This window comes from Paramisgurnus dabryanus, chromosome 10 (genome assembly GCF_030506205.2).
Source record: "Paramisgurnus dabryanus chromosome 10, PD_genome_1.1, whole genome shotgun sequence".
In the NCBI taxonomy this organism is placed as follows: Eukaryota; Metazoa; Chordata; class Actinopteri; order Cypriniformes; family Cobitidae; genus Paramisgurnus; species Paramisgurnus dabryanus.
The window spans coordinates 19,231,077-19,243,941 of record NC_133346.1 but is presented as its reverse complement, the minus strand read 5'-3'; the positions used below and the strand labels follow the sequence as shown (position 1 = coordinate 19,243,941).

General features: G+C 37.0%; 1 protein-coding gene across 2 annotated transcripts in view; it reads left to right on the top strand.

Annotated features, from left to right (window-relative positions):
- Positions 1–6,568: 6,568 nt before the first annotated feature.
- The window catches only part of sppl3 (signal peptide peptidase 3), a 46,758-nt gene continuing 40,461 nt past the window's right edge, over positions 6,569–12,865 (top strand). The window contains exon 1 of one of the 2 annotated variants that reach the window (XM_073816062.1): positions 6,569–7,066. In XM_073816062.1, the coding sequence (XP_073672163.1) occupies positions 7,044–7,066 (23 nt within the window). In that variant the 5' untranslated portion in view covers positions 6,569–7,043. The remainder of the gene's footprint in view (positions 7,067–12,865) is intronic. The other variant, XM_065290455.2, reaches the window with a different exon arrangement.

Here is a 12,865-nt window from a genome sequence, read left to right as displayed (position 1 = left end):
TGTTCTTTATCAAATGTTTTAGGATGATACAAGCACTGGCTAATGTTTTAGGATGACTTAAATGCAGGTGGAGCTGGTTGCTTGGGACTGGCAGGCTTCCATCTGAAGTACCTGCGCACACTGGCTCAAGCACTTAATTAAAACAATTTTGTCCTCGCATTGCACGTGAATTCATAAGCAATTTAACGCAACTTACGCAAACGCTGCATATAAACAATTGCCTCTAATTAAAAAGTGAAAGTAAAATTTGCACGGCTGCATGCACATCTATAAGCCCCTCCCACCCGGTGATACCAGTATTACCGGGTTTGTCACACGCTGATTAACCGGTAGGTAAATTCCATCATTGCAACATCCCTATTTTATATTTAAAGTCCCAGTAATGTTTTCATAAGTGTCATTCATGGGCCCTTTTTTCTTGTTTAAGACCTTCAAGGGGGGATTTAAAGCTATTTCATGCATTCTGACTTATTAAAACTGTTTAAGAGTTGGATTCCTCATGTTTAACAAGTGTTAAAAAAGAAGTTGGACCTATGACAGAGTATTTCTGTGCTGAAAGTATTTTGCCAAGGTTCGCGTTTTGGAAAGTTTTTTCGAACATAAAAGATTCATACATAACAATGGTTTATTTCTTTTATGGGCATAAGTGCAGGAAGAACAGTGAAGTCCTTATCTGGGCACTTTAACCTGAACTGCGCACACACACACACCATCCAAGATCTGACACACTTATCCTAGTCCCAGACTAAAATGCATGTTTGAGCTGACTTAATAAAAAAACTACTTGCACTGACATATCTTCACATATACCAGTACCAAAGTTTTGTCTAAAGTTGCACACCAGTAATGTACGTTTGTAAAAACTACTAAAATGTAGGGCTGTGCATAGATGCATCACATTCCCCATTAAGAATACCTGTCTGAAATCAATTCTGAACCGCAAGGCTCCGATTGTTTCATTCACAGCTTGTGCATGTACTACGGCTCTGTGATCAGTAGGAAGTCCTTATCAATCTAAAATCACTATGAGTTTTAGTTGTTTATAACGTGCATTTAAAAAAGCAACACTCTTCAAACACAATCATTCAAAATATTCTTTATTATCATGAAAATACCTGGAACAATTTGAAGAACAGCGATATAAATATGCTTCTAGATATTTCCTGGAATAGCGTTTATAATGATACTTCTTCTGAGGCACAAATGGCGTTTCGGCACGAGAGCATCCTCTGGCTTTTAGATGGGGCGGCAGGTAACTGCCCCATTTTGTTTAAGGGACACCCCACTTTTTAAACAAATATGCTAACTTTTCCAGCTCCCCTTAGGTTAAACATTTGATTTTTACTGTTTTGGAATCCATTCAGCTGCTTTCTGGGTCTGGCTGTACCACTTTTAGCATAGCTTAGCATAATCTATTAAATCTGAATAGACCATTAGCATCGTGCTAAAAAATAAACAAAGAGTTTCTATATTTTTCCTATTTAAAACTTGACTCTTCTAGTTACATCGTGTACTAAGACCCACGGAGAATTAAAAGATGTGATTTTCTAGGCCGATATGGCTAGGACCTATAGCTATATATCCCCTGCTATTGAAAGTAACCTAGAGGACTATTTTGAGGCAGTACGTAATATCCCTACGCCTGCTACAGCCATGTTACAGGAGCAGCAAAGTCCTTGATTATTACGCCAGAATCCTTCGGCTAGAATTCCTAGCCATATCGCCTAGAAAATCGCGACTTAAAATTTTCCATCGGTCTTACACGATGTAACTACAGAAGAGTCAAGTTTTAAATAGGAAAAATATCCAAACTCTTTGGTTATTTTTTTAGCACATTGCTAATGGTCTAATCAGATTCAATGGATTATGCTAAGCTATGCAAAAAGTGCTAGCGCCAGACCCGGAGATCAGCTGAATGGATTCCAAAACAAATGTTTCATAGGGGAGCTGGAAATAAGCTGTGTTATAAAAAAAAATAAAGGAAACAAATGTTTTTTAACCTAAAATTGCCATTACAAATAACTGCTGTTATAAATAAAAAAACATTTGGTTGAACTTCAAAGATTACTTATCCAGATCCATCACTAAGAGGCATTTCCCTGCCAGGGTTTTGATTAATCCAGGACAGGCCTTACTTCTATTAGGACTTTTAAGTAATTTTTACAAAAACTTAAACAATACTGGTGTGCATGCATCTTGAGAGAATGCATTGGCATAAATATGTTAAGATATGTTGTTGCAAGGTGTTTATAAATTAAGTCAGCTCAAACATGAATTTTAATCTAGGACTAGGGTAAACCTAAATGTACTTAATGAACACATGGCTTTTATAACACACATGTAACTACATAACATTTGGCATATATATTTATGATAAGGAAATGGGCTCCCCCATTCGAGTCTGGTTCCTTTCAAGATTTGTTCATTGTTTACATATACATGCACACTGGCCCCACAAGTATTTCCTATACTTTACCTTTTTGACACTTAAGCCACGCTTAAATATTTAATTGCATTGAAGAAACTATAAATCCTCCAGCCATCCTATAGTGTAGTAGGTTAGATGAAGATGGCTTGAGGGTGATTTTAATTTTAGGGGGTGAACTATTCCTTTAACCTTTCACATGCAAAATAAAACATCAATGAAATAATCTACTGCAAAATGCATGAAAGTCGCCTCAACAGTTCAAATTCATGCCTATCAGTAACAGCGGTGACTCATAAAGCAGTTGCATGAGAAATGTAATCAGGTGTTTTGTATCAGCAAGCGTGCATGAGAATTAATGTAAACCAGCTGTGCGCAGGAAGTACATCATCTGATAGTGAACCACCTAGATGAGCTTTTCTCCATCTCTCTTTGCTATTTCAGCAACTATTAGTGATCAGATCCTTTCAACATTTTCAAAGGCTTAGACACTTTTCTGACATCCGCTTATGCCTAATGGCTATTGGTGCAGTGAAGCTTCATTAGTTCTCTTACGGGCAGACGGCTATAAAGGAATTCATTGCAATTTAAGCTTTGATACATAGAGGTGCACCCCCACACCTTGATCTAGATTTCACATTTCTCATTACCTTAACAACTACTTTCAGTTCCTGCTGCTTTAACCCCTTGTGACCCTTAAGTCAGTAAAGATTTGGTAAAGATTTATCAGGATAAATACATTGCAGCCAACAGGAAGTATTTTTGATTCACTACTAACTAACATAATGCAGTTGATATTTCCTATATTCATTTAGTCATCAACACATTTCTCACAAGATTTGTCCTTCACAGGTGCGCCATCTAGTGGTTAGAAATGATAATGTGACTAGACGGCATGCTTTTTAAAAAATCTGACTTTTTCCATGTTTAGGTGCTTTTATCAACCCAGAAAATGTGAACAAGATCAACAGAGTTTTGTTTTGGTAAACCATTCTCCACAAGCATGTGAAAAAATAGGTAATTGAAATTTGGCTCCCCTGGTGATGTCAGAAGGGGATAATGCCATCCCTTTATCTGCACTATCCAACCACGCCACTGCCATTTAGTTCATAGATCAGCTCATTTGCATGTTAAAGGACACACCCAAAACCGCACATTTTTGCACCCACCTACAAAGTGACAATTTTAACATGTTATGATAAATTATCTATATGATATTTTGAGCTAAAACTTCACACATGTAATCAGGGGACACCGAATATTTATTTGACATCTTAAAAATGTCTTGTGAAATGTCCCCTTTGATAAATTTTGTGTAGAAAATCATTTGTAAATTGTGTTTGCTAAATAAGTTGTGCTATTTGACTGCAGATCAAAGATCCGAATAGCTTTAGGCAGATCACTTTCTACACTCGTAGTTCAAGCCTTTGAATTGCATCCCCGATCATTTGCATGAAGTTAAACTCTACCCAACGTGGTTGCATCGCCAACAGTCACTCGTGTTGCCTATTGTTATTGTAAATATACAAAATACTCGGCTGCAAATGATTTAAACTGCATAAGGAATGCATAATATTGCTTATACTTTGGGATAGAGATTTAAACATACCTGTAACCCAAAGTACTGAATCTGCAACTTAGTCTGCTCTGTGTGTGACATGGACATGAATGAAATATCAAACTGCATGGGTTGTTGAAGCCTAATGAATTATACACTGGAATAAGAAATAAAAATTATTACATTGTACCCAGAACAAGAGCTATAAGACTTAACACTTGATTTTTTTTACTTTGACCATCAGACAATCACCTAGCAACCATCCAGAACTTCGCTATAATCTAGAAATTACCATCAACACTTTGCACAATGCCATAGCAACCACCCCAACACAAATTTAGCATGGCCAAGCAAGCAATACTTAAAAAAAGCAAAAATCCAAGATAATAATTTTTTTATAATAATGGCTCCAGTTCAAGTTCAAGGTCATAATATCAGTAGCACTCATACCAGAAACAAGTCTGTGTGATACCATACATGAGAACGAGTGGATAATTAACAGTGGGTGGTTTATCTTCGAAAAAGGAACTGTTGTGGTTACAAGGACAGATTGGGAATAATTTCTGGGAACAACGGCTCCTTACAGGTTTTTATAATCCCAGGCTGAAGCCCCCATAGGGGGATTTATCCGAGTCCTCTCTACTTCTTATCCATAAAGACCCTGTCATAGAAGTCTTCTACACTCACTTGAGCTTCTGCATTTAAAATACAAAAATGTGCCCTCTCCTGTAGTTTGGGCTGTGGTATTAACAGGAGATTGTCATTGTATCCTCTTATTGTTTAAAGCACTTCTAATTTACCACATGTACAATGTTTTAGGAAAGGAACGACTTAATTGGTGTGCCATCTGTTAGGTATAATCTCTGTCATTCATGACCCAAATAACAGGCTAGTTACAACTAAACAAACACATCAACAGAGACTCCACACCCAAAGTTATGCTAATGTTTTTAGTAGCTGTATCATTCTGTACAGTAGCTTAGTTGGTAGGGTGTTGCGTTGGCAGAAAAAAAGGTTATGGGTTCGAAGCCCATGTAGCACAATAATAAGAAATCTATACCTTGAATGCAATGTCTGCCAGATGCATAAATATGATGCAAAGTTATGCAGAAAGGGCTCAGGACTAACAACATACTAGGCAATTGAGCATTTTTAATGAAACCCAGAGAAATTTGTTATATTCTGCTGCACATTTTTTTTGTGACAAATTAAAAGCATATAATACAGTGAATAAAAATAGGAACAGTTACTAATAAGCTTGAAACAGTAAGATTTTTAGTATTTTAAGTTATGATAACCTGAATAACAGTGCCATATATTTTAGTATAGGGTTGTATGATTTACTAATCATTGAAGTGAAAGTTTACTCAGAAATGTTTACTTTGTCATTATTTACTCACCCTTATATCATTCCAAACCCATATTTTTGGGAACGTAATAGGAAATGTTTTGCAGTGTCGTCAATCGCGTTTCACCTGACTTTCCTTTCCAAAAATAGCAGTTCATTGCGTAATCTCTTATGTATAACTGCAAAAGAGAAATAATCCGCATAAATTTACTATTAAACTGGTATACGTGACTAAAACATTGTATTCAAAGACTTCTGAAACTATACTATACCGTTGTATGACAACTTGACGGCTTTTACTTTGAAACTTCTGTAAAACAACCGCATAAAGATTTCTTAAAATTTTTCTCATCTGTTCTTGTTACGACAACAATTGCACGCAGTTTCGTTAATCTAAAAACATAAACCTAATTTTTAAACATTGCAGATAATTTTGTAATTTTTACAGAAATAGATGAAAAAACGCCTTAATTTTATTTAAATTATGTTTAACTGGTACGCAGGCCTCGTGTGATTATTTCTCTCGCCCTTCCATGCGCGTGCACGACCAGGCGTGAGTTTTCAGCCAATCAGAGGTGAGAAAACGGGACTTTAAAAAAACGTCACTTTTAATGCGTTAAATGGTTAAAACAGCATAAAAAATACCATGACTGAAAATTCGGAAAATTCAGAAAAGTCAGGGTCACGACAAAAAAGTAAAAATTAAATAAATAAATAAAACCAGGGCGAGGAGTCATTTTGGGATGACCTGTAACGTTACTTGGTTGAAAATGTACTTCGATGTTACGCGTATTTTATTAATTTTGAAAAGATTTAAAAAGTATACATTAATAAAAGACAAAAAAACTAAAACTATAAATTAAAAAAATGTATTTAATGTGCTTTTTCTTTTCAGAACCAAAAGAAGAAAAACGTTATGCAGTTATTTGTATTGCTCGAAAAATAACAAACAAATAAAAACAATTTGGCTATATATATATAAACACTTTGGAATAAAAAACGCTGAAAACACGAAAAGCTCTGAGATTTATGTGAATATTTATTTATTTATTTTTATAGCAGCAAATGTTATTATGTAACTATGTAACATCTCTTGTACTTCTTGTACTCTTGTAGCACTGAATTAATGCATCAGGTTGTATGACATGACATTATTTCACACACACAGCCTCAGCAAACTAAAGACTGCAATACTGCATGTCACCTACTGGCAGAGCCTGTCCCTTCATCTCAAGCTCGCGAACGCGCATTTCTTTGGCAGGAGCGACACTCGCGCGCTCCCGTTCGTTCGCCATAGAAAACAAAGCTATCCGTGCGCTTCCATTACAGCTAGCGAGGCAAATACAGCACATCTCTTTCGCACTCTCTGCATTAAAACCCAAGATGGGTTTGCAGCTCATCTGAGGGCCTTTAATAGAGAGGCCTGTTTTGAGGTCGATGAGACGGACGGACGTTCAGCCGACGTCAACGAAACTGTGCTTTCATTTTTTGCGGACCGCTTTTGTTTCTTAGCGCGGCTAGCAGCAAAGCTCCGATCTTTGTATTTACCGTCGCGAGCCGCTGAAGGAAAACCCATCGCCATGTTGTTATCGGAACGGGCTCAGTGAAGAAGGCGACACCGCGAGCGCGTGGAGGAGATCATCTCGTCGTTTGAGCCAAACCTGTGCCGAACCTGAGCCCTCGACCGCCGACTGCCTGACTGACTGACTGACATGGCGGAGCAGAGCTACTCATGGTGGGTGCCAAAAAATATCAGCATTCACACACAAAACACCGTCATTCAGAACGCTTTGACACACATTTAACGACTGTCAGCGTCTTTGAAAGTATTTATTTACCTAAGGTTTGCGTTTAACGCGAGGATATTTTAACTCCTGTCGAGGCTCAAGGCGTATTTTGGTTCCAATGTATCCTATTAGCTCTCATACATACGGGTTTAGTGTTTTAATTTGAAACCACGTTAAACCAAACACGTATTTTTATACATTTTACCTCATAAATAGTTTAAAATGCGTAGGTTGTTTGTGGTCATTTTCTGTCGTTTGTTGTGTTTGATTGTAAAATGTCTTATTTATTAGCAACAAAGAGAAATGCGGTGCGCTAGCGAGCTAACATGACCATTATAATATGAAGCGGTGCTATATCAATGCGTTGCTGTTTTAATATATCGTTTTTTCATGGTTTTTAAACAGAATCAGTTACTTATTTTACTATCGTCTAATCGTGTGTTTGGTCATGGTTTAGCTTATTAGCCGCACTAATCCTGTCTTTAAAGAAGAGACCTGTGTACTGTGTATATGCAAGACAAGGGCTGTGTCTCAAAACCCAGGGAGCTGTCGACCAAGGCAGTTGTAGACACTTTAGAAACGTTTTAAACGCGGATACTATGCCCTGAAATGTGGTTTGGGTAGGCAGCTCGGTGTGGGTTTGGACACCCAACAATGTTGTGTAAACAATATAATCAGCTCAGTGTGATTTCCTCTTTTTAACTCTTAGGTTTACCTCACACATGCCATTTATAGATCTTTTCTAAACCGACCATATGCCTTATTGTTCAAATTTGTAGGCTTCTTGGTTAATAATCTGTATAGAAAAAGAGATTGCAGAAAATATCAGGAAACAGGTCTTGTGGTTTGTGTTCATAAGAATTGAACCTTCAAGTTTAGTTTTGTTGAGCCCTTGTGGGAAATGACCAAAGTATACATGCAGAAATTTTAAAAAATCATTAAAATAAAGGGATGGTTTATCCAAAAATAAAAATCATTCATCATTTACTCACTCTCATATTGTTACAAACCTGTGAAAATTTCTTTGTTCTGATAAACACGAAATAATATTTTATGGAATATTTGTAACTAAACCGATCAGAGGCCCCATTGACTTCTATAGTAGGAAAATAATACTATGGAGGTCAATGGGGCCTCTGATCGGTTTGGTTAGAAACAGTCTAAACAAATATCAATTTTTGTGTTCATCAGAAAAAAGAAATGTATACAGGTTTGTAACAACACGAGTTGATCACAAATGATCACAGAATTTAAATTTTTTTGTGAACTATCCCTTTGTGATTTGAAGAGTGCACAATTGTTTTATGGTTTGCAAATTTTAACATGTTAAGAGTTTTCAAAGCTTACATCCAGAAAACAGGATTACTAAATAATGTATTGATCTGGTTTCATTGGATGCATGTGCGTTGCCTCATTAACGTGTTTGTACGGGACATAACTTCCAATCTCTGTTTAGACCCCAAAAAGTTTTCGCACCTGTTGTTTCACGGATGGAAGTGCTACAATGAACATGCACATAGGCAGCGATCCCGTATGTGCTTCGGGGCTCGGCTTTAGCACCCGCTGAAATGGCCAAGCACATATGCTCAATTGTTTTACATTTCGCCTCCAAAACCACGTGGAAAATGTGGTACCCCTGCTTTAAGCGCTCCAGAGCGTCGGCCGTTGTTAAAGCTTCAGTCGGCTATTCTGGAGGATTGAGATGATTTCGAATGTTTACAATTTTCATGCCCCTCCCACACTACCGCCGAGCCACCTCCAATCGAGCTGTTCCTCGTCAGTGCGTGTGCAAGCATACTTGGATTACTTGCATAACACTCAGAAAACAATCAATGGTTGATAAAGCACAATTACCTGTCGAGAAGAAATGTGGCAAGCTCTGCATCCAGCTTGAACCCTTTAAAATCTCATAGATCTCTCCACCTTTCAAATGCCGGTTCGATATTGATCCTAGTTTTATACGGCACGGTCACTTTCTATCTTTGTTTTCTTGGTTGTTCTCTTTTCCATGGTTGTTAACAGAGGAATCGGAAGTTTTTAGTGAATGTTTTCTCCGCCATCACGCTGTGTACTGCTTTCAATCCAACACACCTGTGAACTTTAGGCGGATGCATGTGAAAATGTAATGCGCACAAGGGTGGATCTGTGGCGTGTGCAGAAACTGTGATTGACAGGCAGATTTTACACAGCCCTGCGCTGATTGGACCAGATAAACCGGGAGCGGTGGATTTTTGCCAAACAAATAACAGGCTCTAGGTGGAGGTAGAAGTGCTGTTTTTTTTTTCTTAAACAGTCTCATTTATGTTGTTCTATCGGAGCATAGTGTCGGTTTCGGTGAATATGATCAAAAAAATATTGCCGACTGCAGCTTTAACCTCTCGACGCGCACTAGCTCGCGGACGGAAGGACGTCAGTTTTTTTTAATGCTGCTAACAATATATAAATAGCCTACTGTGTACAAACAACAATAATAATAACACTACTATACATCGTTTAAAAGGTCTAAGGGTTTAGCGTCAGTGTATGGTGTCCGTTTTGAGATAAAATTGCTCTAGTATCATAAATATAGTATTTTATTACAGAAGTCCAGATAACAACATGCATAATATAAACTGACTCCTTACCTTTGTGCTGGTATAAGGAACGCGAATCGAATCCAGTCTGTTTCAGATGTGTGAATAACCCATAAAAACTCTCCAACAAAGTACATCCAATGACCAGTTTTGTCCACAAATGCGTATAATCCGTGAAATATGGATATATTTTCCATTGTTTACATCAGATTTCAGATGCACGTCTTGTAATAGATTATAATATACAATCTGAGGACTATTTACATCGTAACACTTGTATATGAGAGCACACTCGCGTTCAAAACCAGCGCTCGAACTTGATTGTACAAGTAGGCGGGAGTATAATACATAATATCCAAACAGCGCTGTCTAATATCGTGACGTCATCTGACTCGCGCGTTCCTCCAATGACTTCATGGAAAATATTGATAGACAGAACGTGTAGCCAATTAGAACACGAATTCAACGATCTTTGTGTGAAGCTTTATTTCCTGGTGTGGATACGGCATTTTATACGCTTATATAAGGATAAACAATAAAAAGAACGAACGTGTATGCATGTAAACAAAAGACTTTTATTTTGTGGCTGACTGGCACTTAGAAAAGGCACTAGTCTTACAAAAACTCTTGCAAGAACCTCATTTTTGGGTCTATTGACTTCAAACGTGAAATATAACTTCTTTAGACTTGTGGCTTTGGCCTCATTGCATTTATAGGTTTCACACATATATTTATCATTAAGATTTTTAGTGTTTAAAAAGATGTTATGCAAAAAAATTTTTATTACAATGTACTTCAGCCTCTCTAACTTTTTTTTTTTTAATCTTAAAATAATTTTGAAACATGGAAAACGAAGCTCAAAGTGTCTTCTATCTAATGATACCACAGTTATGCTTATACTATAAATGGTTTAGTAAAAACAGCCCTTTTAGTGAAAGTAGGTATTTTCATGGTTTCAGGCCAGAATGGGGGTGCTTTTCAAGAGGTTAAGTAACCTAAGCATTATTTGACTTTGTCATTATTTTTAAACACCCACCAGAGGAAAAAGAAACCAGCGCCTACGGACACGCACATTTGTTAAGAAACCTATATCTGATCCTCGTTTAAATTTTTATACTATACAAAATATATGGATGCATATAAAAGACCTACTGTATATGCATCAATGTGTGCGTGCACATATGCGCATGCACGCATACGCCTCCTCACACACTCAGTCTAACATGCGAGAGGACAGAGTTAGCCGCGCCCACTTATTTGCATTCCGCGGAATAAAAAAATCTGTTATGTCTAACATTTTATTTCGCTGTAACGGAATATACCGTCATATCGCCCAGCCCTAACAGATCTTATTTTAAACTAACCTAAAAATAACGTTCTATTTTGTTACAGGAAACTTTCCTGGCTTACCAAAAACAAACCTTGGAATACAACGTTTTGGAAATCAAAACTAAAGTTAGAGGAATGTTTTGGGAACCAAAAATTGTTAGCTAGTAATGGGCAGGAACAGTTTGCTTGCATGGAAATCCAGGATTAAACACAATGTCTTTTTTATTCGGGCTACTTGTATTCATTTCGGGCTACCAAAAATTTAAGAGTACCTTTTTTACCCGTGTATTATTATTCGTAGAGATTAAACACAAAAAGAAAACGATCTCACTTTAATTAAACACTACATATATATATTATAACAAAACGAGTAAACGCACGGCTTCTGCGTTTAGCTCGCACTGGATTCAGGCAGCAGACACATTACATTTTTAGTGTCTGCGCGCTCTAATGAAACTATAAATTATTTAATTACAAGAAATAATCAAACGACAGTGTAAGGCACCATGTATCACCAGTTACACAAACTATGGCAACAAACCTAATAACTTGCTTGTCACAACTGTTTTCCGAAAACATAGTAACTTTGTCGTACATCTGTCGTTTTAACCATGTTGGTTTGACGGTAAATTTGATGATGTCAAGACAAGTATGAGGTGGGGTACCCATTAATCTGTTTAGATCGATTTAATAGTGGTGCAACGGATCGCAGTTGATCCGTGATCCGTACGGATCACGACCCACGGTTCGGCTCGCATGTGATTCGCGGATTAATACGCAAATTTAAATAGGGAAAGTTTATAATATGTAAGTGTTATAAAGGTTTGCAAATGTTAACATTCAAGTGATTTTAAACAGTTTAACTGCAAAACGGCACAAACGCACGCGTGCGGTTGAATGCGCCCGGTCCAGCTCGAGTAAGACGTAATCATCCTTCAAAGATCAGAACTCTTGATGTTTACATTTCAGAGAGTTGCGCTACTCTCTCTCATACTGTAGTGTATTAAAATACATTTGGCTAATAGAGCAATGAAAAACAACGTAACGTTTTTATGTGGGACGACTGTAATGCTGCGCCGTCTGTAATTCACCCTTTGTCTGTGTCTGTGCGCTCGTTTAAGGGGACTCGGTAGTGCACAAACAGAGAGATGCAGTCTGTGCACATTTGGTCTTAAAGAGACAGTAAGCTCAATTGACCTCCTTAAGTCTGTGTCATTAATGTTAATCAAACAACCCAAGACAAAGAGAAAATCACTTCTGAAGCTTTAAAAAAATAATAATTACATTTAATTAATACAATAAATGCAGTGTTATTATTCATTTGATTTCTGTAACTAATGATTTTAGACCTTACTTAATGTGCAACCTTGTTCTTTTTATAAATGTTTGTAATTTCTTGATTTGTTATTAGAATTTTCCCATACTTTTTTTTTGCTGATCCGAAAAATGATCCGATCCGTGCCTCAAAATCCGTAATGTGATCCGAACCGTGAGTTTTGTGACCCGTTGCACCCCTACGATTTAATGTCTGATTATTGCTGTAAATAACGCTTCTAATGACTGCTTTTGTTGTTATTTTTTTAGTTCTCTGTTTTATTTCAAGATATTTCATTTATTCGCAAGTTTCCTTCTATGTCACTCATCATAGGGATTTCCCAGGGTCTTAAAGCTCGTAGCTCTGCAAACACATGCAAAGTAAAAAAAAACAGCTTTAATTCTGTTTACAAACTAAAAGACATAAAATGGAATTTGTATATATTTAGAATTACATATATGGAATGCAATGCATGTTGCTTGTTTATTTTGTTCAAAAGCATAATCAATCTAAGTCTACACGTCATACTA